Source organism: Barbus barbus, assembly GCF_936440315.1.
Source record: "Barbus barbus genome assembly, chromosome: 42".
In the NCBI taxonomy this organism is placed as follows: Eukaryota; Metazoa; Chordata; class Actinopteri; order Cypriniformes; family Cyprinidae; genus Barbus; species Barbus barbus.
The window spans coordinates 17,779,946-17,806,686 of NC_136720.1; the positions used below are offsets into that span (position 1 = coordinate 17,779,946).

General features: G+C 37.6%; 1 protein-coding gene across 1 annotated transcript in view; it reads left to right on the top strand.

Moving 5' to 3' along the window:
- Window positions 1–5,065: 5,065 nt before the first annotated feature.
- Window positions 5,066–26,741, top strand: part of LOC306861861 (glutamate receptor-interacting protein 1-like) — a gene marked incomplete at its 5' end in the record, with an annotated part of 98,109 nt that continues 76,433 nt past the window's right edge. Inside the window, 2 exons of the mRNA XM_079404338.1 lie at window positions 5,066–5,111; window positions 12,743–12,823. Of these exons, the coding sequence (XP_079260464.1) occupies window positions 5,066–5,111; window positions 12,743–12,823 (127 nt within the window). The remainder of the gene's footprint in view (window positions 5,112–12,742; window positions 12,824–26,741) is intronic.

The window sequence follows — 26,741 nt, forward strand, 5'->3', positions numbered from 1 at the left end:
AAATATTTGCGAAGTGCAAATTTAAAGCAATAGGTGAATTTGATATTGTTTCAGTAACAGTCGTGGCCTAATGGATAGAAAGTAACCCAAGTTCGAGTCTCAGGTCTGGCAGGGGGAGTGAATAACCAGCGCTCTCTCCAGCCTTAATACCATGACTGAGGTGAGACCCTTGAGTAAGGCACCCCAACTGCTCCCCGGGCACCGCAGCATAAATGTGTGTGTGTGTGTGTGTGTGTGTGTGTTTGGTCACTACTCACTGCTGTGTGTGTGCACTTGGATGGGTTAAATGCAGAGCACAAGTTCTGTGTATGGGTCACCATACACCAACTGATTCAGTTCATTCAGTGGAAGATTCATCAGACTGATTCAGTCAGTGACTCCCCTGGTTTGTAAACCTTGATTTACAAAACAATCCAGCTCAGAAGATTCAATTGATTTTTGCTTTTTTGTGTGAACTCTTTTCAGTGGTGAAAATGAGACAATCTTTATTATCTCTGCTGGAGATAAGTTGTTTTACCCTTTGGACACATGATTTTATCAGATTTTTGCCCGCTGAGAAAATCTTGACATTAAACACACATGGTGCTTATAATATCACATTTTCTTAGAAATACTATACCATGGCTGGCAGCAGTTTTCATCTTTTAAAACGCTGTGCACTTCCCTTTATGGAGGTCAAAGAGTAACTTTCATTAGATTCATTCATTTGGCTTCTCATGAATTTCTAACATGTCTTGTAGTTTGAATTTTAGCTTTTAAATGGATTGGCCTCTCAAGTACTTCTCACAGCCAATTACCCACTGCAGTGGCCTTCAGTGGGAGCCGGAGCACCTCTCACCTGCTCAGCAGATAAGCTTCAGAGACGAGCGCCTAATGCAGTGGGCTGAAACGAAAGGTAGAATCACTCTGAAGAGTTAGCCACTTATCTACAAGAGGGAGGCTGCTGAAGGGCTGGCTGCTTGAGATGGTTGGTGTCACTTTGGGGAATCTTAGCGAATGAGAAGCTGTCTTGTACGAAGAGTCATTTGTTTTTATTTCTCCCAGGGGTCCTAACATCTTCCTCGCTTTCAGTTTACCAAATAACAGAAAATGCAACTTATGCACATTTTGCTCTTTAAAATGTGATGCCATTTTTTGAGTCAAATGATGCCAATTTAAACAGAGGGAAATTTGTGAGCCAGATGGATTTTAAGTGCAAATTCACCCCCACCCCCACCCCACCAAAAAATAAAATAAAGATAAAATAAAACGAAACTGTACCACTAGAATACTGTTTGTTTTTTCTTTGTTTTGTTATGGGTTTTTTTGTTCTATTGATCAAGAAAGCACCTCTCTTGACCTATAAAATAAAATAAATATATTTAAGTGCATGACACCCCTAAATAACACAAAGATAATAACAATAATAATAGTAAAACTGTACCATAAGACTACTATTTTATGATTTGTATTTTTATTTTGGCCAAAAGCACCAATCTAGACTTTTAAAATAAAAAAATAAAAATAAAGTGCATGACACCCTTATTAAATATAACATATAGAAAATAAAACAGTACCACTAAACGACTATTTTGTTTTTGTTTTTGTTTTGTTTTGTTTTTTGGCTAAGTAATACAGGAGCACCTCTCTCGACCTCTAAAATAACAAATATAATAAATAATCACAATGAAGTGCATGACGCCCCTGCATTTTTCCACATCAGCATTGTTGTTCATTATAGGCTGGAAAATCGCAAGTATGCAAAGACTGAAGAACTGTAAACAGAGAGAACTTGCTATAGGGCAGGGGTCAGCAAGTAAGTTTGGCATCGGGCCAAAAAAAAAAGGATAATGTAAGATATTAATTGATGAATAATGCAACCAGATTTGCCTGTGACTGACTGTTAGTGTGTTTTGTAACTGGTAGTGAGCTGTTACTCTGTGTAAAATCCTGCGACAGTCATTAACAAAAAGCCACATTTGTGTGGCGGTGTCCGATCAGAGTAAGTGAGCGAAGTGGAGCGTCAACAATTTCCCCTCTGCGCTCCGAGCATTTAATAATCACTCCGCTCCCGCTCCACTCTTTGCTCAATGATATCAGAAACACCGCTCTGCGTCTAAAGTATTTCAGTATGTTTGAAATATCACAGTTCTATGGAAGCCCGTTTCCGCCACTGAATAAAAAATTTAAAAAGCCTATTGCGACTTTTTATCTCACAATTTTGACTATTTTATTTTTTTTCACAGAGTTGTGAGATATAAACGCGCAATTGCGAGTTATAAAGTCAGAATTGTGAGATAAAGTCCAGTTTTGAGGGGGGAAAAAGACTTATGTTCTCAGAAATGCGATATTATATCACGCAATTCTGAGAAAAAAAAGTCAGCTGTCAGCTGAAAATATTCAGAAGGAACAAATTCCTTGAAATATAACTTCCCGCTCATGTCCACTGCAGTCATCATAGCCTTCACATTCTTTCTGATTTGAGTGATACTTTTCTATCTAGCTAGCTAAATATGTTTAATGTGAATTCTTGCTAAATATGCAGTTATATAGCGGGTCGTTGGCATGAATTGTACTCGTGATGGAGCGGGGATGGAGTGCTCTTGGAGTTAGTGAAAACCACGACACTGACTTTAAAAAAAAACAAATCTGCTCTTCGCTCCATTCAAATTCACACCGCTCCACTCGCACTCACATACTCTGATTGTGAGTAACTGTTGCTGTCATGACAGATCTATTTCAGAACCAGCTGCTATCAAAATAATCTGGCTACGGGCACGGGCCAGATATTTTTGCAGACCACTGCTATAGGGCACTTTTCTCTATTTATCTTCTGATATTCTTCATTTGGCAGCCCACCAATTCAGCTGCCCAACCATGTGAACCTATTCTGAGATCATCTGCTGCTTTGGGTCCAGTACTGAGTCCAGAGGTGAAGGATTACATAAGCTTCCTTCACAGACGTTCTGACCAGAGGATGAGTTATAGCTCTGATGTCTGCACACTTCTAAACACTTTTCACACCTATGATCAAATGCTGCAGTGAAGTCAACATTCATGTTGTTTTCGGGGTCTGAGCAGTCCAAGGTCATTTTAAAAGCTCTAAACAACAACAAAAATATGCACTACTGTTCAAAAGTTCAAAACTATTTTTTTATAAGAAATTAATACTTTTATACAGCAAGGATTTATTAAATTGATCAAAAACTGACAGTAAAGTCTTTTACATTGTTACAAAAGAATTTCAAATAAATCCTGAATCCTGAAAAAAAAAGCATGTCATGGTTTTCCAAAAAAAATATTAATCAGCACAATACTGATAATGATTTCTTAAGCAACAAATTAAAATATAGTGATATCTAAAGGATCGTGTGACACTGAAAACTGGAGTAAGGGCTGCTGAAAAATCAGATAACTATCCAAAAATTTACTCGAAGCAGTGCTGCATGAGTTTTCAGAGAATCTCTCCGTAATACCAGTGAACTTTTGTCTTACTGCACTGGAAATTAAATCTTAAAATGCATATTTTTTCTAGCTAATAGGTAAAAGAAGACTAATAAAAAACTCATTAAGAAGTCATTCTCTGCAGTGAAGAATAAAGTTCTTGCCATTTTCGCATCAGTGAATTATAGATGGTCAGTGAATTAATTATGGGTCTGAGTTTGCGACTCATTAGACCCTCTCAGATGATCTAAACTCTTTGCTTTCTCATTACTCTTATCTCTTTCGTCTCCCAGAGGTGCCGCCCTCATCCCAACTGTAGTTCCACCTCATCTGAACCACCGGTGTTTGAGGGTGACAGAAAGTGACTGCTCAGGCCACCCGTGTTAATATTTCAGGGCATTTAATCCAAGGTCCTCCCGCCTCTCCACTTAGAGGTGAATATGGGCAGACCCTCCTCCACAGTGCCCAGGAGGATGCTGGGGTTGTTGCTCCCTTTTATGTATGATGTAGTTCCACTTTTTGAACCAGGATGGGTGGGCTTTGTCATCCCACTTTACACAGTCTGAGATCACAGCTAAAAATAATAGAGCCGTTCCTTCACTCTCCCCTGGGGTAGCGCTGGCCGTGCTTTAGTCTGGTTTTAACCAGATTCTGAAGTCGTTTTGCATGAAAATACTGTAGTTCTTATTGAGGACAGTTGAAGTGTTTATTTTTCCTGCCTATTTGTTCTTAACATAATTTATTTAAAACAATAGCAATGTCATGTTATTTTTGAAGGCCGCAAAGGCCGCATTCGTATGCTTGTCACTATTTGTGTCGCAAATAATTTAGTCTACAAGCAGGGGTTGCTGGGAGGAAAAAAAAAAGACAGCCTGTCAAGCCTCCAATTCGCAGAAGTTCCAGATCTTTTAGGAAGCTTTTAGGAAGTGTTCCTGTACCTTGCTTTCATGTCCTCCAACTCCCCAAATGAATGTACGGGTATGCATGAGCAAGCATACTGTGACCTGACAGGATGACGGCCGCTTTGCTTGCATCTCTCATCTTGTCCCATTCTCTCTCTCTCTTTGTCGTGCGCAAACGTACCCTCTTGCTTCCATTTTCCTTGTGCTGTAGACCGAAATTTCTCATCTCGCTTCAGTTTGTGCTAATGCTTGTTGCCTTGAGACCCAGGGTTTTATTCATTTATTAATTTCGCCACCTGACGTTCACGTTCGCAGAGCCAACCTGGACCGCCACTGGTGTACTTGTTGATCTCTTAAGAACTTTTCTAATGGTTCTCCACTCCATCGGACTGTGCAATTTTTGATTTGCGGCTTCTTTAATCTAGAGTGCCTAAGTGCCCTGGGGTTTAGTCTTTGAATAGAGAAAGTAAAAAGTAAAATGTTGGGCCATCATCAGCACTTTTAGTACGCCCACTGCCGGAGAACCTACCGGTGCACTCATCCGAACATCATCCCGCTTCCCCGAGCTCGTATGTGTGTGCGGTTTTGTGTGGACGTTTCCACGTGCCAGGCTGAACTATGCAGAACACAGATGCTGGACAGCCGCTGAGGTTGAAGAGCTCTGGGACGGTTAGTCTTGGTTTCCGGAGGGCGAGGTGGATTTCAGACGACCCCCGAGTGTTGTAGAGCACTTGTACCCTATGGCGTTCCTGTGTGGTGTCAGCAGAGCTTTCCGCAGTGATGTCAGTGAGTATCGCCGGGGATGGTGACACTGAGAGAAAGAGCGATTGGATGCTGAAAATAGGCTTTGGCTAATACTGTTAATTAATATCCCGCTGCGCGGCTTTGTTTTTGATAAACTGCTAAATCTATCAGAATAGGGATGAAATTTTGGTGTGAAAATTGCATGTTAAATGTGGAAATTGTGTTATCTTGCAAGCTACTTTTTTTTTAAACCCAAGAAATGAATAATCGGTTTTCATTATTTTCTGGTGGTCTTTGATCCTGAAATGAATGCATATTCAGACATTCAGCTATCCGGTCAGGCCTGAATGTCATCTACATAATAATGTCTGAATGATCCGAGAGACATGGCTGTATCAGCTGATTGGTTTAGCTAGCTGAGCTTGTGATGATTGATTGGTTACTCTCAAGACTTCTTACACATGGCCCCAGTCTGTCATGCTGTGTATCAGGCTGCTGAACAGTTAATGTTCATCTGTCTATAGCAATAACTAGATTTTTTACCTTTTTTCTTTCTTAACGTGTGAGGGGTGCTTGTCTGTGTAAAAGTTACTGCCGTGATGCCATTTTATTGCCCACCAAGCAAACTTTGCAAGTCTGATCATAGAAACTTAACTTTAACAAATTACTGTATAACTTGCTCTGACCCTCTGTATGTTTTTTTTTGGTTTTTGTTGTTACTGCTCTTTTTGATTATTGTACATTTTTTCATCTGGCTTTATGCTAATTTTGCTAATTTCATACAAATTTTGTATTTGAACAACTCCGATAAATAAATACTGTCCAGCATAAAGCAAAGTTTTAAGTCACAGTCACAGCACGCAGAGTAGTTTCGTTTTGAGTAAAAACAGGGCGGAAAAGCTGGGAGGTTTTAAAAGAGTGCAAAGGGAATTACACAAATGAATATATGAACAAATACATTTTATGAATGTACCTCTGAAGGTTCTGACTGGCATTTTGTAATGTAATACCTAAAGGAAGTGTTCTTAATCGCAATACTGCTTTGTCCACGGAGTTTACCGGAATTAGCTGTAAAGGCCCCGATATACTTCAAATGAAATCGAAGAACGAACTGATATGACGTCATGTCGAACAAAATCAGGCCAAAATAAAGTTAGTTTTGAGTTGTTTCGGCAGTTCGAAACAGCTCACCAAAGCGAACTTTCTTGGTCCGTGGCGATTATGCAATCGGTGGGTGGGTTCGGTCAGTCCGCCGCCTTTGACGTGTGATTTTTTTTTTTTTACCCGATTAATTTCTCATTCAACGGAGGTCAGGCAGGAGAACAACATCTCCAAGTCACTAGCAACATAAATACACTGTCAAATAGTTGAGCTGCCACAAATATATCCGCACCTGTACGAGACTTTAAAGATTCAGAGAAAGCATTTAATTCCAAGAAAGCAATTGCAACGAAACTTGGTGTCGACGACCCGGAGTTATGCAAAAAGCGACATAGAGAAACATCAGATGCAAGTTTTCCAAAGCCATGAAAAGAATGAAACGAAAGAGTAAAGATATAATGTAGCAAGTACCAAATACGTGTTTCAAATAAATGTTACACCATACTGCTGCTGTTGTTGTTCTTTCAATAAACGAATTTAAAAGGTATACAATAAATGAAATGCCAAAAGAACATACAATAATAAACCTTTGTTTTTATAAAATCATGACACCACATAAAATGTAAAAACGTGTAATAATTTATCCAGTTTAATAAAAGACCTAAATACACCATCATTGCATTGTTGTTGTGTTTAGGGCATACGCGCGAGTGTCGCGACACGTTTACATTAATCTACACCCCGCCTCCAGCAGCGTGGGGGTGTTGGAAAACAGTGTACCGTCGCTCAGTCTTTTCAAACTTCTTTTTGCCCCCAAACAAAGAACGAAAACGAACTTTGTTTGAAGTGTATCGGGGTCTTAATTCAACTTTTCCATAAGCGCCACCTGCTGTCAGAGAGTGGATTTACAGACTTATATTTACATTCAGTCTGTGTGCAGTTTCTGTCTGGCCAAAAACAGACCGAATTTGCATGCCCTGCTGCAAATTTTAGCCGGTTGATGAAAAACAAGCTTACGTGGATTCTACACATTTAAACAATTCAGATAAGCTATCTAGAATTATTTTTGGAGCAGATAAAATACATAATCATTTATTAATCAATTATCATTTTGACTTAACCATTTTCTTTATTTAAAGGCTGAAATGTGAGGTTTACCTTTTTATGAAACAAAGCTTTATTTGAACATTTACATTAGATATTTGAACACGCTATTAAACTGTTGTCAGTCAAGTTGTCATTTAAAATCTGAACATCATTGGTAGTTTTATTGTTTTAGTGATTTATGCAAAGAAAGTCATTTTTATTTGTTGTTTGTTGATTTTTAAATATAAAACTGGGAGAAGTGATTTATGTGTCTGTACTTTTTGAACATCTCCAGCACATTGTAACAATACCCTGATAATACTGACAATTAATTTTGGTCACTATAATCGTGATAAGAAATTTTCATACCGTCACATCCCTACTTGACTTCATTTTATTTTTTATGTTCTTTGTTGTTATTTTTAACCATTATTTTATTGGTTATTATTTATTTCTAATTATTATATTTTTAACCAATATAATAAAATTCTAGCCAATATGTAATTTTTTATTTCAAATTCTGAATGATCTTAAATATTTATTTTTGTGCCATTATTTTACTTTTTTTATTATTATTAATTTCCCCCCTTGTATTAGATTTTGAATGGCAGATTTTTCATTGTGGTCTCTGGCTTTTGGGCCCCTGCAAGTTTGTTTAGCAGGAATGTGGAACATTTTTCATGTGGAATGTGGAACATTTTTCCAACTGTGAATTGCTGGAATCAGTATAACAAATATCCATCATCTGCATCTGTGGAGTGGGAGATTTGTGTTTTGTCAAAGATTTGAGGATACAAAGGCATTTGTGTTCCTGGTGGTCTACATTCAGTTCTTCACGGTTTCGTCCTGTGTTTCCTTTGCCTTCTTATTTCTGTGTGTCTGTGTGAGATCTGCACATCACAAGCACTGAGGCTTTAATTTGGAGGGCTGCGTTTCATGTGATGGTGTAACCTAGACAGGCGAGAGCCACTTTGTACTAACACCTTCTGCTCAGATGCCAAGATGAGCCTCTCTCTGGTGCTCATTCATTTTGTCTCTCTCCATCTCTGTAACCCAGATTCAGGAAAAGAGACACAATCATTGAGATCCAACAGCTTTTGAACGCCACACAATTCGCTGACACTGAGATTGATTTGTTTCTCAGCCTCAATAATTTGTGCCAGACACTGTCAAGACACAAAAAAGGTGATGTTTAGTTGGATTGATTGGTTCGAACCAGAGTTTTCTTCCACCATCTATTTTCATTCAACAACTATTATATTTATTAGGGGGTAGAATAAAATTATATTTATATACTTTCCAGATACTATTATACTATTTTATAGACAATATAAAAGCCAATTATTACAAGTTGGGATGAAATAATTTTCTAAATGCATGTTAGTAATATTTTTGTGAATTAATCATTCATGCATGTTTCTTTTCTTCTTTTTTTTTAATTAAAAATGTCATAACTCAAATCTTTGCATGAAATGACAGACTTTTCCCAATCATTTATTCTGCTTAAACCCTGCCTGTGCAACAGTGATATTTATTTATATACTATTAAAGCATTTATTTATATTTTGTATATTTTTATATTTTCAGTTTTCAGTATGTTTTTTAGAAAGCTAATTATTTTAATTTCACTTATTTTAGTCAATTTAGTACTTAAAGTGTGTCTTTGGCAAATAACTGAAATAAATAAGTTTAGGTTTCTCATCTAATACATCTAGTTTATTGTATTTAAGCTTTATTTTAATTACTGAAAATTCTTTGAATAGTTTTAGTTTTTATTATATTCACATTCATCTACCTCCCTTTTAGGGATTTCCTAGCATCAAAAATTGCGAAAACTCTAGCCTCAGACCGCCCAAGTTTGAAAAACTGCTTTTGCACTGATCAAACAGATCAAACCAATTTGACAAACGAACTTGTTCTACAGCAAAAGGGATAGCTAGAAAAATGCTCTAAAATTCATGGAGGAAGCCATGTTGCTACAGTGTTTTATCTTATAATGAATAAAAGCAGCATCTCTTCTATCCTCATTCACAGTAACACGCTCTGATGAAGGAGCGAAGCCTTGGGCCACTGTATGGAAAACACCCACATGCTGTTTTACACGTCTGCGTAGTAGACGTCCATGAAATGCTTTGAAACTTTCGCGTGTAGGAGCGTTTTGCATACTGCTGATGGATTATTCTTGCTTTTCACCGCATGAAAACAAATCAAATCTGCTCCCACGTTCTCTTCCGTGTTGATTTTCCAAAATAGCGCTGATGCCGATGATCAGATTACTGAAATAAAGGTAAACTTCATCCCATGATGCCTTCGGCTCAGAACCTGTGGAAAATTCCGAGAAATCTGATTTAATAATCCATTTACTGACCCCTCTGTTGGTCTGGTCATTGCTTGCTTGCACTAAATGGCTGAAACATCTGAAGGTCTGTGTGAGGAGGCTGTCGGTGACGTCTCTACACATCAGCTAGTTCATAGACACTGTTCTTACAGTTCTATGCATTTTAAATGAGTCTGTCTGCTCTGCTCTCTGGGGAGATGCAAGCAGTCGGTTGTCGTCATAGTCGGCGAGCAGTGCCCGTCAATAGGCTGTTTTTTATGTAAGGGACTAACCAGCAGATTGTATTAGAGGATGGTGGGTAAACTGGATTGAATCTCCAATTCATTTCAAATCAATTGGCAATTTAAATGGCAGGTTCAAATCATCCAATCATTCAGACCATCGAAATAAAAACAAATTGCTGCTGCATTTGCCCTGGAAAAAAACATTTAAAGGAACAGAACACATCAGGAACATATTGGTTATTCGTAGATACCGTATATATTTTTTTCTCACTCTCTGTGTTGTATGTATAAGATGATATTGGAAGTTTAATTTTGGATTCTTTGGATGAAGCTTGAAGTTTTGCCCAGATTTAACTTTAGGAATATCATATCTTAAATATTGCTTTCGTATACACTTTAAAAAAAGGTATAGAAAGAATTTTAAATTAGAAATTGCTAGTATAGTAAACAAAACATTTCAAAGAACTCAATTGAATTGAGCTTGAAATTTTGAGGTAGAAAATCAATTATTCTTTATAACACTTAATCCTTTTTTTTTTTTTTTTTGCAACTGTAAAAATATTTAAGTGTTATATCTTTAAGAACTTTCTCATCATTCTAATCTCTAAATGACACAAATTTCATGCTGTATGAAATGTTGAGATGCCTAAATTCATATAAGCATTACAGCATTGATTTAACATGAAAACTTTGATCTGATTCAAGTGTTTACATTTTTTTAATTGTATTTTTATTTTTATAGCTAAATACTGTAGAATTATAAATTTTATTTTTATTTCAAGTTTAATAATTTTTTTGTTACAAATACTAAAAAAACTTGATTTGTTTGATTTTAGTGCCATAGTGTTCCTATTATTTTATTATGTATTTATTCATTCATTCATTTTTGTTTTTTCCCTGGTGTTTATTAGATTTTCAATACCAGATTGTTCATCTTAGTCTCTGACTTTTGGAGCCCTCTGCATGTTTGTTTAGCAGGAATGTGCTTTTATAATTTCAGCTTCATCTCCATGAGTAAAAGCACTCTGTCATGCTTTAATTTCAAGTAGTACTTTAGTTCAGTACGCATTCATTCATTTAGCTATTTGGTGCATTTGATTTGACATAGAAATGCCCCAGGAGTTGCTGTTTACTGACTGAAGAAAATGGAGGAGACTTATTTCTCATCCGCTGTGGTCTTCTGAAGGTTCCTCTTAATTTTGACCTCTACTCATTTCCATGAAATGATTTATTAATGAGGGGGTATTTTTAATACAGCCTTATTCAGAGCTTTCTCTGCCTTTGGATCAGGATAAAAAAGCAGGAGTGGGATGCTGCGTTCATTTGGGGCTCTCATGTGCTCAATGATTTGTGTCCAGTCTATTGACCACACTAAAGTCAAACTGACCATGACAGATGATCAGGAATAAATGAGACGCTTACTCTAATCTCGAATGAGACTGTCAAAAAAGCTTGTGAAGCTCATTTATATAGTCTCTATAGTTTCTCTTTTCAAGTAGCTTTTTAAAATCTATTTAAATTGTAAATATTTCATCATATTTGCATGATATTTCACAATGTTCCATCAGTGTTACTAAACTATGTTGGGGAAAAAAATCAAATCAAATAAACTTACTAACAAACTAAGTAACTCATGGAGATGGAGTTGAAACACACACACTTCCAGCCAAACGTTTGAAATGAAGATTTTTAAATGTTTCATAAAGGTTATTTAATAAGTTAAAAACTAATGTTGTGAAATATTATTACAATTTCAAATAACTGCTTTACATTTCAATATATTTTCAAGTATAATTGCACCAAATCAGCATATTAAAATGATTTCTGAAGGATCATGTGACATTGAAAACTGGAGTAATGAGCTTTGCCATCACGGGAATAAATAATTAAAAATATATATTCAAATAGAAAACAGTTATTATAAACAGTCGGAATGTATTATATTATTACAGATTTTACTGTATTTTTGATCAAATATATGCAGCCTTGGAGATAAACCTTGGATTTATTGACACACGATTTAGCAATTACATTTTTAGGCAACATGAGCAGATTAAGGTCAATATACATGACCTCATCTGCATGTAATTTACATATTCACCCTACAGTCAAGACACATTAACAGATACAATAGGGCATTAACAGTACTAGAAAGCCAATAATATATGTGCATGGCTTAGTGCTCCAAACTACTTAACTCCATACTAAATGTGTAGTGCATTAATACTTATAATTAAGGGTTTGTGATTCCTCACCCTTAGTGTGAACAAGAGTAATCGTATGCCTCACCAAGCAGATTGCGACTCACTTATGTTCAGAAATGATGGGATACAATATGTTTATAATTGTTATCCTTTTCCCGCTGCATAAATTTCCATCCAGTCTCTTGGGCACCTACACGCTTCTCCACATATGTGTGATCTGCTGTCGAGTCTGGCTGCGTTTGCTACTGCGGTCAAAGTAAATAGTGCTCAGTGTGCTGTTCTTTAAGGGCTCCATTATGACGGGATTCCTGCTGTCTTTGCTCGCTATTCCACGGCTCTAAATCGGATGGCCACAGCTGGAACTGCTGACACTCAGAGCGGTGATGCACTCACCGTATATCACAGATTGGATGCCACTGTTCTCTGCTCAACATGTAGGAGTAGTGTCTATGTGCCTTTTTATTACATTTGAGCGTTTGCGTGAAAAGCTGACAGCTTCAAGTTCAAATGATTGTTATTGAAGGCTACGTCTCTTTGAGAGTGTGTTGGCACTTGTAATAGCTGTGTATATGTGACAGCTATCATTTCCTGTGAAGAACGCCCACTTCAGCGGCTTTGAATTTGTGTACATGTTGCTTGAATGTGAAAATAAGGACAAGGTTTTGCTAATGAAAACCATTGTGTGGCTTTCAAATGTCTTGGTTTTCTTGTGTTTTTCAGATGAGGGGCCCTACACTAAACACTCCAATCCCTCCAGGCCACCAGATGGCGCTCTGGCAATTAGGAGACAGAGTATTCCAGGTACAAAGCACAACGCCTGATTAGTCACTGCTGTACTAGTGTAAAATATCCTGGGTTTTATTTGAAGGTGTGGTGTAGTATGATGCTCAAAGTGACATATGTAACAAAATTGCGTTTTTGCAGGTGTACGTTTATCGAAACGATTATACGAAAATAATTACTGTTTTATTCGCCAGTCCTTGCAAATATTTGCTAAAAGGCTTTATTATCATGAAATTTAGAAATTTAGTCTCATTTGTGCATTTTATTTGCTTAGAAGTGAGTGTATAGATGCCTTTATTTTTGTGTGACATCACACACCTGCATCTCAAAAGTTAAAAATTGAAATATTAACTTAGTAATATTAACTCAACATTAGTAAGTACTTCTCCTCAAAATGACTGTTGTTTATTGTGAAAGCTATTATTTTAATAGTTTGCCTTAGTTAACATTAACTACACTGGTTGTTACTGAATTTAATTTTTAGTGACCGTATTAAAGAAGAGGTTTTGGTTTTCCTTTTTTGCAGTCAGCAATACTTTACAAGATTATTTAAAACACATAATTTAGCATACTCTACTGCAGTGGTCGGCAACAGGCGGCCCACGGGCCAAAAGTGGCCCGCCAGCAATAATATCTGGCCCACGCCCGTAGCCAGATTATTTTGATAGCGGCTGGTTCTGAAATAGATCTGTCATGACAGCAACAGTTACTCACAATCAGAGTATGTGAGCAGAGTGGAACGGTGTGATTTTGAATGGAGCGAGGACCGGATTTTTTAAAAGTCGGAGCGTCGTGGTTTTCACTCGCTCCAAGAGCGCTCCATCACCGCTCCATCACAAGTACAATTCATGCTGACGACCCGTAATATAACTGCATATTTAGCAAGAATTCACATGTTAAACATATTTAGCTAGCTAGATAGAAAAGGATCACTCCAATCAGAAAGAATGTGAAGGCTATGACTGCAATGGACATGAGCGGGAAGTTATATTTCTCAAGGAACTTATTTGTATTTATTTGTTCCAGAATTGAGTGGTATAAACTCGCAATTGCGAGTTAAAAAGTCTATAATTCTGAGATATAAACTCGCAATTCTGAGAACATATCAGTCTTTTTTCCCCCCTCAAAACTTATGAGTTTATATCTCACAATTGCAAGTTTATCTCACAATTCTGTGAAAAAAAAAAAGTCCGAATTGTGAGAGAAAAAGTCGCAATAACCTTTTTTTATTTTTTATTTAGTGACGGAAACGGGCTTCCATAGAACTGTGATATTTCAAACATACTGAAATACTTTAGACGCAGAGCGGTGTTTCTGATATCAGTAGCAGGGTTTCCATCCAAAGTTGCAAATTTAGCTTATGCGCAAAATTGGAATATTGCATAAAATACTTGCGAACGAACACCGTTTCCATCCAACAAGTTAAAGAGAACAAAATCATCACTTCCTGGTAAACTGGCACTAAATAGCCTATAGAAAACTAGGATAAGCTACTGAATATAATAATTTTCATATATGAAAAATTAATTGCGCTGCCTGTCTGTCAGGAAGCTGTTGATCCGCTGACAGACAGAGGTGGGCATGGAGAGCTGAGTTAGTTTGTGCAGGAGGAGGTTTGGAATGATAGTGTTAAAGGCCGAGCTGAAGTCCACAAACAGGATCCTCACATAAGTCCCTGGTCTGTCCAGATGCTGCAGGATAAAGTGCAGTCCCATGTTGACTGCATCATCCACAGATCTGTTTGCTCTGGAGGCAAACTGCAGGGGGTCCAGTAAGGGTCCGGTGATGTCCTTCAGATAAGCCAAAACCAGTCTTTCAAATGATTTCATGGCTACAGACGTTAGGGCCACATGTCTGTAGTCATTAAGTCCAGTAATTTTGGGTTTCTTTGGGACGGGGATGATGGTGGAGCGTTTGAAGCATGAGGGGACTTCACACAGCTCCAGTGATCTATTGAAGATCTGTGTGAAGATGGGGGCCAGCTGGTCAACACAGATTTTTAGGCAGGCTGGTGACACACCGTCTGGGCCTGGTGATTTCTTTCTTTTGTTCTTTCTGAAGACCTGGCACACATCATCTTCGCTGATTTGAATTGTAGGTGTGGGGGAGAGGGGGGTTGCTGGAGGTGTTAATGCTTGTGTGGAGAGGTGTTCAGGGCGGGTGTGGGGTGATTTTTCAAAATGACAGTAAAACTCGTTCAAGTCGTCTGCCAGGTGTTGATTCTCCAGAGTGCTGGGGGATGGTGTTTTGTAACTGGTGATGTCCTTCATTTCCTTTACACACTGAAGCAGGATCACTGGAAGATAATTTTTTCCTTAGCTTGTCAGAATAATTCCTCTTTTCCAGTGTGTATTTGGCCTGTTTGTACAAGACTTTATCCCCCTTTCTGTAAGCATCTTCTTTGGCCTGACAGAGCTGTCTGAGTTTTGCAGTGAACCATGGTTTGTCGTTGTTGTAGATTAGATTAGTCCTGTTAGGAATGCACATATCCTCACAGAAACTGATATAAGATGTTACAGTCTCTGTGAGCTCGTCCAGATCGATGGCAGCGGCTTCAAAAACAGACCAATCAGTGAGAGAGAAACAGGCTTATAGATTCCGGACAATTTCATTAGTCCATCTTTTAACAGATCTTAATACAGGCTTTGCAGATTTAAGTTTGTACCTGTAGGTCGGAATAAGATTAACCAAACAGTGATCAGAGAGTTCTAAAGCTGCTCGTGGAACCGAGTGATATGCATCCTTTATTGTTGTGTAACAGTGATCCAACATATTACTGTCTCTGGTGGGACATGTGATGTGCTGTCTGTATTTTGGCAGTTCGCGGGAGAGATTTGCTTTATTAAAGTCCCCGAGAATGATTAGAACAGAGTCTGGGTGTTGTTGTTCTGTGTCTGTGATCAGATTAGCGAGTTTCTGTAAAGATGTGCTCACGTGCGCTTGCGGTGGAATGTAGACACTCACGAGAATGAACGAGCAGAACTCCTGCGGCGAATAGAACGGCTTGCAGGTAATGTAGAGCATTTCTAGATCTGAACACAGCACATCTTCTTTAACACAGTTACATCTGACAGCACCTCTCATTGGTGTAAAAGCACATCCCGCCGCCGCGCGATTTTCCCGTTGATTCTGCGTCCCGATCTGCTCTGATCAGCGTGAAGTTAGGCAGATGTAGTACGCTGTCCGGTATGTAACCATTTAGCCAGGTTTCCGTGAAACACAGGGCAGCAGAGTTAGAAAAATCCTTGTTTGTCCGGGAGAGCAGAAGGAGTTCGTCCGCTTTGTTGGGTAGAGAGAGGAGATTCGCCAGATGGATGCTAGGCAAAGCCGTTCAAAATCCGCGCTGTCGAAGCTTCACGAGCGTCCTGAAGCGTTTGACCAGAGCTACTGCTCCGCCAACTATAATGTCCAGCAAAACGTCCGAAAAGTCAAAATTCGGTAAAAGATTTTGTGGTGTGTCCTGCCGAATGTTCAGCAGGTTCTCTGGTAAAACTGATCGTATTTTAAACCAAGATGGCGCCGCTGATGGCAGCTATTGTGCGTTGCTCTTCAGTGTTTGTACTGTTTTTGTTTGTTTTTCCTGTTTCTTGTTTTTCAACATAATAGTGTACATAATGTGCCAATACATCAATTGATGTGTGACTGGTTCTCCGGTTATGTGACGAGGTGAACAAATCGTTTGCAGTACTTATGTTCATTTATGACTTTTTACACAAACCCAGCGCCCCTTTTGTGTTAGTTAAGATCCGTTTTGAAGCGACGCTCATTTTCATGCTAGAGGTAAAAATGTCTCAGAGGGTGTTGAAATAAATTCCCTGTATAATCTCTCAGTACAGAGCTCTAAGCACATCAAACCCATCTTCAGAAGCGGTTAGCGTTTAGCATGACGGCTTTGGGGCCTCGTGCCCACGTTCTGATGTAGCTTCACGCCGTAGACACGGGTTCTTTGGACTGCCATATTAAACCATCCTTCTGAAGACAGATTAGGCGCAGACTGTGATGCTCCTGCCGAGCTCGGTGTGATGGTTTTGCGGTTGAGATGGTGGCACATCCTTGAAAAATCACTTACTGCCAAGAGTGGGATTAGAAGCTACTGTCACAAAATACTTCACATACATCAGACATAGGATGATGCCGGAGGAATGCGACTAATATTAAAAGCGGAAATACACAAAGGTGAGGAAGTTGGTTTTTTTTTTTAGATTTGATTCATTGGCTGTTCTTGACTTGCTCAATCAGTCTTATGCAATCACAATTACTCGCTATAAAACTTGCATGATAAAGTCTTTTTGTAATGGCTTTAAGATGTCCATTCGCATTTTGCTTAAATTATTTAGTATTCCAGACATGTTAGATAAGTGCCGTTTATATGATTTGAGGGAATGCTTATAATTAGAACAGTACATCACTAAGTGTATGTCTTGGTTTATGCAAAGAATTAATGCTCATGAGTTGTTTGTCAATAATAAAATCAATTAAAACAAAGGATTGAAACTGAAGCGTGGCTAGATCTGAATGGTTTTAGAGAGACGGAAAGAACAAGTTTTCCATGAGACTTTCCAAAGACTGCAAATGTTTTTGGTAAGTGTGGATACTCTGAATTTTTAAAGTGTTGGTTTTAAAAATATATGATGGAATAGTGGAAATGAATTTATGTAGCAACTGATGTTGAATTTTGTGCTGTGCCCCTCAACCTGAGACTATTCGGAAAGTCACTGCTTTTGGAATTGATTTGAATGCAGATTCACTTTTGGAATTTGAATTGAGGTAGCAAACAGGGTGTAGATTTGTAATTCAAAATTTGAATCTAAGAAAGTAGAATGAAAGTGTTAATAAATGTATAAAGCTGCTGGAAGTGTAGTTAATGCATTTAGTATGAATTACCCATAAGCCCAAGTTATCATGCACTGCAATTCAAAAGTTTGTGGTCAGTCAGATTTGAAAGACCTTTTGAAAGTCTCTTATGCTCACCAAAGCTGCATCAAAAATACAGTAAAAACAGTAGGATTGGTAAATGTTATTAGAATATAAATGAGCTGTTTTCTATTAAAATGTAATTTATTCCTGTGATGGCAAAGCTGAATTTCCAGCAGCCATTACTCCAGTCTTCAGTGTCACATGATTCTTCAGAAATCATTAAAAAAGGTGATTTTGAGCTCAAGAAACATTTATTATTAACATAAATGTTGAAACACTAAATATGTTTGTGGAACCGATGATACATTTTTTTCAGGATTCTTTGATGAATAGAAAGAAATGCATTTGAAAGGGAATTTATTTTTAAACATTATAAATGTCTTTACTCTTTACTGTCGCTTTCGATCAATTTAATGTGTTCTTGATGAATAAAAGTATTTATTTATTTATTTTTTAAACCTACTGAACAGTAGCTTTCAGAAACATTAAAACCAGCGTTAATTAATTTTTTATACTGTATAGACTGTATATGTATGTGTTAAGATGCTAATTAGATTAAAAGTTATTTTAATGTTAATTTCAGTGTATTGAACCTAGTTTAGACACATATTTTGCATATCAGAATAAAACTAATTAGTGGAAAAGCTGAAAAGATTTTTGTAATAATATTTTATCCAATATCCAATTAATATTCAAATTCAACTCCCTGTTGAAATTCAATTCTACAATCCAATAAATGAACTTAAGTAAACCAAAGGTAAAATTCAGAGTCTTTCCCAAACCTGCTAGTGAAAATCAGAGGCAAAACATAAAGATAGCTTGGCTAGAAAAGCTTGATGACTTCAACAAGCCTCCTCTCTCTCTCTCCAAGATTGTATCTCTGTTTTTATAGCACTGAGAGAGACGCCCAGGAGAGTCACTCAATCATGTGAGCCTCAAACCTCTGTGAAATAAAGCTGAGAATGGCTGAAGTCTCTCCACTCTTGCACCGTCACCAATCTCTCTGGACATTTAAATCCCCTCCATTAGTGCTCTGCGTTGTTATTAATATGGATGAGGGGATTAGCAAATTGTTACCTGGAATTTCGCAAATGAATCCGCTGGGGGTCGTGTTCTCTAACTGGTTATAATCACAATATGTTTTAAGCAACATACAGAGCAGCCGAGGCCTGCAGTGCAGGAGCATCCCAAAGCTCATTGGGCTGCTGCTGAAGAGATACCAACGCATCATTCATGTATAACCTCAATTTCCAGCTACAACACTAGCTCACGCTTATCCGAGATACAAGTCCCTTGGCATACTCATCTCTTTTTAAATGCCATGTTAGCATTCATTGGGCAGGCACAGAATGAATGAGGGAGAGACAGGCTGCTGACAGATGAGTTGGCTGTGGATGGCATTGGGAGCTGGCTTGCAAGCTGAAAATGTTGTTGCATCAAAGTGATTCAGCTCTTTCAGAGGCGCATGTAATGCAGGGTGCGACTGCTATTAATTTTGCCTGAGGTCTGTTATCAAGCTGTCGAAGGTGTGAAAGTATAATGGAGGTTGTGGCTCATTTTAAGGGCTGTTTGTGGTGCTTTCTTGTGAGCAGAGTTTCTTAGGGAAGTTTAGACTGTTTTGTTGTTGGGTGTTTCTTCAACTTCAGGCACTTTTTTGTCCCTTAGGTTGTTACTAGCAGAGGGTCACATTAAAATGGTCTTGAAACTCTTTACCCATTTTGTTCTACTTTTCATATGTATTTTTATGTACTTTTTATATTTTATTGTATTTTTATGTAAAAGTACCATTATGTACTTTTATGCATTTGTTTGACCTACACCAATATGTTCAATGTAATACTAGAAAATCTATAATAAACTAAATAATAAGTTGAAGAATTTTTTTTTGAATGGTTTTTGAGTCTCTTATGCTCATCAAGGTTGCATTTGTGAGTTGTGAATGTATAGGTTAAATGCATACAATATTATTTACAGTAATTGTATATACTGTAATATACAATACTAGCGAAGAATGTTGCCTTATCAAGTCAAAGTCTGCAATCATAATTGAAATGATGGATCATTGTCATCAAATATTATTCTTTTGATAAAATGGCTCCTTTGACGACAATGTTACTGCACACATTTCCCTGTTATGTATATTATATATTGTTAGTAAACTAATGAAATGGACTACTGAGTGTTAATACAATTAAGAGTCCATTTCAAATCCAAAAGTGGCCGTAGTTGAAAAACCACAGCCTTTAAAATGACCCTTCCAAAGCAAACTGTGTTTCTCTGAAAGGTTTAAAACTGTCAGAAGCAGATGAGTAAAGAGATAGCAAGCAGATGTGCAGGCTAGTACTTCATACCTCAGCGCACCTGTGCGAAATCTTCATGATAAATGCGCTCAAACTTTTTCTCCCAGAAGACCCTGTTTGACGCAGGAGCCAACAAATAGTGTTTTTCATTTGCCTGTGTGTGTTTTGTCCTCCTGTGGAGAGGTTAGTGCAGCATACAAATAAGTATAGGCAGGTTTTTCACAAATTAAGACTTTTAAGTACTGAAATGACATACAGTTTATCAAATTATTGTAGTAGTTCTTGCTTGTGGTTGGCTGATGTAAAAAAAGTGCTTTATTGTGGTGTTTTTCTACCATTTTGAGTGTCTCTAAACCGTTTCTGTATGGGAATAATGATCTCTGTCTCACATACAACTTCAAAATGGTGTCCATCAGAAGGAAAAACAGCCTTTAAGAACCACTGTGTGTCAATTTTACTGCACTGAATAGAGTTATATAACAAAAGGGAATTGCGTGTGTCAATGTAATAGTCTGCATGATTGAACATAATCAAAGAGAGCCATTATTTAAACACCAGATCATTTATTCTCAGATTGCAAATATCATATTCAATTATTTATTTGATTAGTTGCAGCTGATAATTTTTCTTCCCTTTGAAGAGGCGGTTTAGAAATTGTGTAATGAATTCAACCTATTGTCTTTTTTTTGTCCTTGTTATAATTTAAGTAATTGAAGCATTTGTTTATGAATATGTTTGTTTTTATATCCCTGCAAATGTTTGCTAGCATCAACCATTAGTCGTGCCTGGTTCCATATTGAATTATGGCCCAATTTGTCATTTCGACTGCTAAAAGTTTCAACGTTGGAAAGCCAATTCAGTCAGCCCACCTGCTAGTACGCCTACAGCCTTCATAGAGAGTTAAACCGTGAACTGACAGTGGGCATTTAACCAAATGTTTTCATTACACCTCCAAGCAATGTTACAGACAAAATAAATCTTTATTCCACTCCTCGCTGCTGTCCCTGTCTGAGCTTTTCATAGAAAACAGAAGTGTTTTCCTAAATACTGTATGTGGTTCTCAGCTGGTGGTTTTTTTCTGATAGCGTGGTAAACAGCAGGAATAAACGATGCTGAATGCTAACAAACAAATACAAATAAACATAATTAGGACAGAGCCTGAAAGTTTTTAAAAGAAAGGAGAAAAGTCTTCTCATAACTTTTACTGTTTGTGTTAAAGGTTGTGCATCCAATCAAGATGTATGATATTTGAGTTGATATTATATACATTTTTGTTAAAATAAATAAAATAATAAAACACTAAACCCATGATTTTACGTGGACAAAAAGTTAATTTATGCATCACAACATTGTAATGCACAGTAAGAACATTTTTCATTTTAATATTCATTCAGTCATTGAATATGATTGGTGTTCACTTTGATGTTTTCTCAAGATTGCATCTAACAGTGTTAATTATTACGTTATTTAATTTTGTTTAAAAAAATTAATTTTAAGTGAGCATTAGACAATGGAAAAAGGTAATGTACATGTAAAAGTACAATACAATAACTGAGCATGCACAATTACATATATAACATAGGCTTACACATATATATAAATTATTTCTAAATTAATAAATTATATTTTAAAAAATTAAGTTAAATGAATAAATTTACTTTTTCACAATAAATGATACAGTGTTGGTTTGCCTCTTGTACACTTTTTTTGTTTTTCTTCCTGTGTTTGGTTGGATTTTTCTGTGCATTATCTATCAAGTTTGCTATCTAGATCAGTCTGCGATCGCAGATTAACGTTTACTGTCACAGCTTGAAAAGTGATAACTGTTTTAACCTGCGTGTGCCTCAGCTGGCAGAGTAGATGTTTATATCTTGCCCTCTCCGTCATACACTCCATCTGTACTTTTATCTCCTGCTTTGTATCATTCTCGCACATGCTGTCTCAAGCTCTATCTTTCTGTCTCTTCCCCTCAATACCTGTCTGATGGGCACAGCATTCGATTCCGCCACAGAAATCTATTGGCTTTGAGAATGCTGATGGCCAATCTCATCACCGTGGCAACATGGCAAGGCAACACTAGCTCTGTGTGCCTCATTCAAACAGGAAAGGTGGGAGAGAGGGCATGGAATGAAATGAGAGACCACGAGTAATGGGATCAACTTATCAACTTCCACACCTGTCCCAGTGTAGCCCTCAAAGCACAGCTCATTAGATCCCAGCGGCCCTTTTTCTTGCTCTGGGCCGAGATATTACGCTGAACCCTCAGTGAACTGAGAGAACCACACTTTCCCAGACAGCTTAAGACAGAGCTTGTAATATGACCATGGCATACTGTGCCACAAATTGTTTGGATATTGGATGACCCCCAGTGGGCCCCCCGGTGCAGCTGCGCGACAGGGCTCACAACATGCATGAAGGATGCATTGGCTTGGACGGTGTTTACGAAAAAGAAACAGTTCAGTAAGACATTTCACAATAAGAGCTTTGAAATTAAAAATACACATTTTTACATTTAATTAGTATAATTAAATGAATTAGTATTTTATATATATATATATATATATATAATGTTATGTTAATTATATAAGTATAATATATATATATATATATATATATATATATATATATATATATATATATATATATATACACACTCACTGGCCACTTTATTAGGTACACCTTGCTAGTACCGGGTCGGACCCCCTTTTGCCTTCAGAACTGCCTTAATTCTTTGTGGCATAGATTCAACAAGGTGTTGGAAACATTCCTCAGAGATTTTGGTCCATATTGACATGATGGCATCACGCAGTTGCTGCAGATTTGTTGGCTGCACATCCATGATGCGAATCTCCCGTGCCACCACATCCCAAAGGTGCTCTATTGGATTGAGATCTGGTGACTGTGGAGGCCATTTGAGTAAAGTGAACTCATTGTCATGTTCAAGAAACCAGTCTGAGATGATTTGAGCTTTGTGACGTGGTGCATTATCCTGCTGGAAGTAGCCATCAGAAGATGGGTACACTGTAGTCATAAAGGGATGGACATGGTCAGCAACAATACTCAGGTAGGCTGTGGCATTTAAACAATGCTCAATTGGTACTAAGGGGCCCAAAGTGTGCCAAGAAAATATCCCTCACACCATTACACCACCACCACCAGCCTGAACCGTTGAGACAAGGCAGGATGGATCCATGCTTTCATGTTTGTTACGCCAAATTCTGACCCTACCATCTGAATGTCGCAGCAGAAATCGAGACTCATCAGACCAGGCAACATTTTTCCAATCTTCTGTTGTCCAATTTTGGTGAGCCTGTGTGAATTGTAGCCTCCGTTTCCTGTTCTTAGCCGATAGGAGCGGCACCCAGTGTGGTCTTCTACTGCTGTAGCCCATCTGCTTCAGGGTTCGACGTGTTGTACATTCAGAGATGGTATTCTGCATACTTTGGTTGTAATGAGTGGTTATTTGAATTACTGTTGCATTTCTATCATCTCTAACCAGTCTGCCCATTCTCCTCTGACCTCTGACATCAACAAGGCATTTTCGTCCACACAACTGCCGCTCACTGGATATTTTCTCTTTTTCGGACCATTCTCTGTAAACCCTAGAGATGGTTGTGCGTGAAAATCCCAGTAGATCAGCAGTTTTTGAAATACTCAGACCAGTACGTCTGGCACCGACAACCATTCCACGTTCAAAGTCACTTAAATCCCCTGTCTTCCTCATTCTGATGCTCGGTTTGAACTTCAAGTCGTCTTCACCACATCTAGATGCCTAAATGCATTGAGTTGCTGCCATGCGATTGGCTGATTAGCAATTTGTGTTACAAAGCAATTGAACAGGAGTACCTAATAAAGTGGCAGGTGAGTGTATATATACATATATAATGTCAATCTGTAAAAACAAATTTAATAACACTACAAAAAATCATTATTCATTTTGAGATTTGCTATATATTAAATTTAACACTGTACTTGTGCCATTCTAAACTATTCTTTTTAGCTTTATAATAATAATACTGTTGAATTTTAATATCAGCCATTTATTGGTTATCAGCCGATAATTCTGGCCGGTATTGGCATATCCCTACTATAGTTGATTATTTGCTTTAATGGTTGTCTACTATGCTTAGTTTTCTTTTCGGGTCAATTGTCATGTCAGAAGAACAATTATAAGATATTGTTATGTAACGTTGCAAGTATTTCTGCTGGAAATACATCAATGTTTCTGGCCACAGAAGGAATGTTATGTCAAACATATCACTTTTTTTTCCTGTCTTCCACATGTAAAGGGACTTAATTTAATGCTGCCACAAACCTCCGAAAGACCCATAATTTATTCCTCACCCGAATGAGATGAGAGAAAAGACAGCGACATTTATAATTCGCCCCACGGTAATTTTTCGCTGTCAGGCGAATCCCCAGCAGAGTTTGTTCACTTTCCTTTCCTCTCTCAGTATGTCTTTCTGTGGCAGGATAGATAGTGAGGGGAGACGAGGCTCTAAACCCCCCTGAGGCTACTGACAGAACAGAGTTGCTGACCATCTCACCGCAGGAGGACGGCAATAACGGGACACGGGCTACAAAAGAGCCTCTTTGGTGCTTAAAGGCTATAATGAAAGACACTTACGCTTCTTTACGAACAAAAAAGCATTATAAATATTCTGGGTAAACACCATTGATGGGTACAAGTACTTAGAAATGACAGCCATGATAAAACATGAAAGCACATTAATGGTGTGACTTGATTTTGAACTTGAGCAACTTGAGTTTTAAGCAACTCTGTTCTGTCAGTTCTTTTTAATCAAATTATTTGATGAAAGCTGAAGGCAAATTGAGTAGTTATTTTACAATTAATTATCACAAGACTGGCACACAACACGAGGCTTGTTATAGATTGAACTCTTGTTTGAATATTGATTGTCATTTTTTTCTCATGACAAGATGTTTTGCCTCTATCACTCCCAAACACACAAAATCACACACACTAAATTATTCAGCAGTTCCTGTTGGCACATTATAATTTCTCTTTTAATTACTTTGCTGTCTTTGATATATATCAGAATGTTTGCACTGCGAGAGCCCTGCTCGGCTCCAAAGGATTGCCTGGAGGTTCGGGTTCAGGCCAGACATTGAGATCCATGCTAACCTCACTCTGTCCCGGGTTATGTTTCGACATAGCTCCCTTCGCATGTCCATATGGCAGCGGTATCGATCGGAGGCAGAGTGCAATGTCAAATCTGTTTCTTCCTCTACTGAGGTTACTGCGCAGGTGATTTGCATGCAAAGGGCATCAGAGCAGTTATGGATTTTAAAGCAAAACTAAGCTAATGGATTTGTAACAGATACACAGATCCCACGATTTCATTGTCTGTGCAGAAATTGTTCACTGCAAGGTTTGTGAAGGCTGACCTAACAGGTTGAAAATGCATGCATGCTGAAATGGTCGTCCTCTAGACAGATATTGAAGCGTTGCAAGAAATGTTATGATGATCAATTGAGTTCTGCTTGTGCTTATTTGAATCAGTTGTTCCATGAAGTATTGTTCTTTTTTTCAACTTTTCAAAATGCATCTTAATTAGGTCCCACCCGCTGTAACAAATCACAAAATTAAAAGCGAGGCTTCATTTTGGCATATTTGCATGTAGTTACTGGACTTGGGTTGGTGTGAAATGTTTTCAAGTTCAAAATCAAGTCACACCATTAATGTGCTTTCATGTTTTATCATGGCTATCCTTTCTAAGTACTTGTACCCATCAATGGTGTTTACCCAGAATATTTATGATGCTTTTTTGTTCGTAAAGAAGCGTAAGTGTCTTTCATTATAGCCTTTAAGCACCAAAGAGGCTCTTTTGTAGCCCGTGTCCCGTTATTGCCGTCCTCCTGCGGTGAGATGGTCAGCAACTCTGTTCTGTCAGTAGCCTCAGGGGGGTTTAGAGCCTCGTCTCCCCTCACTATCTATCCTGCCACAGAAAGACATACTGAGAGAGGAAAGGAAAGTGAACAAACTCATATAAATCCATCTTTTCCTTCCTCCAGCCAGGAGAGAGGGATTACAAATCCCTTATTTTTATTTCTTCTCCAGCTTTGACAGCTGATGTAGAGATGGTAGGGTGTGAGAGAGGAAGGGTGAGAGCGCCCTGCTTGCACAGATATGCAGTATTCTTAATGTGACTTTGACGATCCCACTGAGGCATTGAATGACAGCCAGTCGATAGGGGAGCGACGCGTCTGCCTGACCAGCAATATCTGTGCAAGACGGCGAGAGAGACGATAAATATAAGACAAAATGATATAAGGGAGGCAGTTGTTTTTTTATATGAAGGTAATTCAAGCTACGTAATAACCCTAAAAATAAATGTATATGGTTATACAATAAAAATTGTTTGTGTATATGTTATTTATTTATCTATTTTAGTTTAGTTATGTACTTATTATTATATTGCATTCATTTATAAATAAATTTTTATTCATTAAATCATTTTATTTATCTAAAAAAAAGAACAATTAGAAATTAATAAATTTCTATATAGCTAGAAAATGAAAGTTATTTATTATTTTGTCTATTTAATAATTATTTAATTGATAATTTCAGTGACATCTACCCCTATATATATTAATGTGTGCATATATAATTTTTATTTTTATAATCATTTTATAATTACATTTTTTGTATGTGTATGCATGTATGCTCATTTATTATATTTATTTTATTACATTTT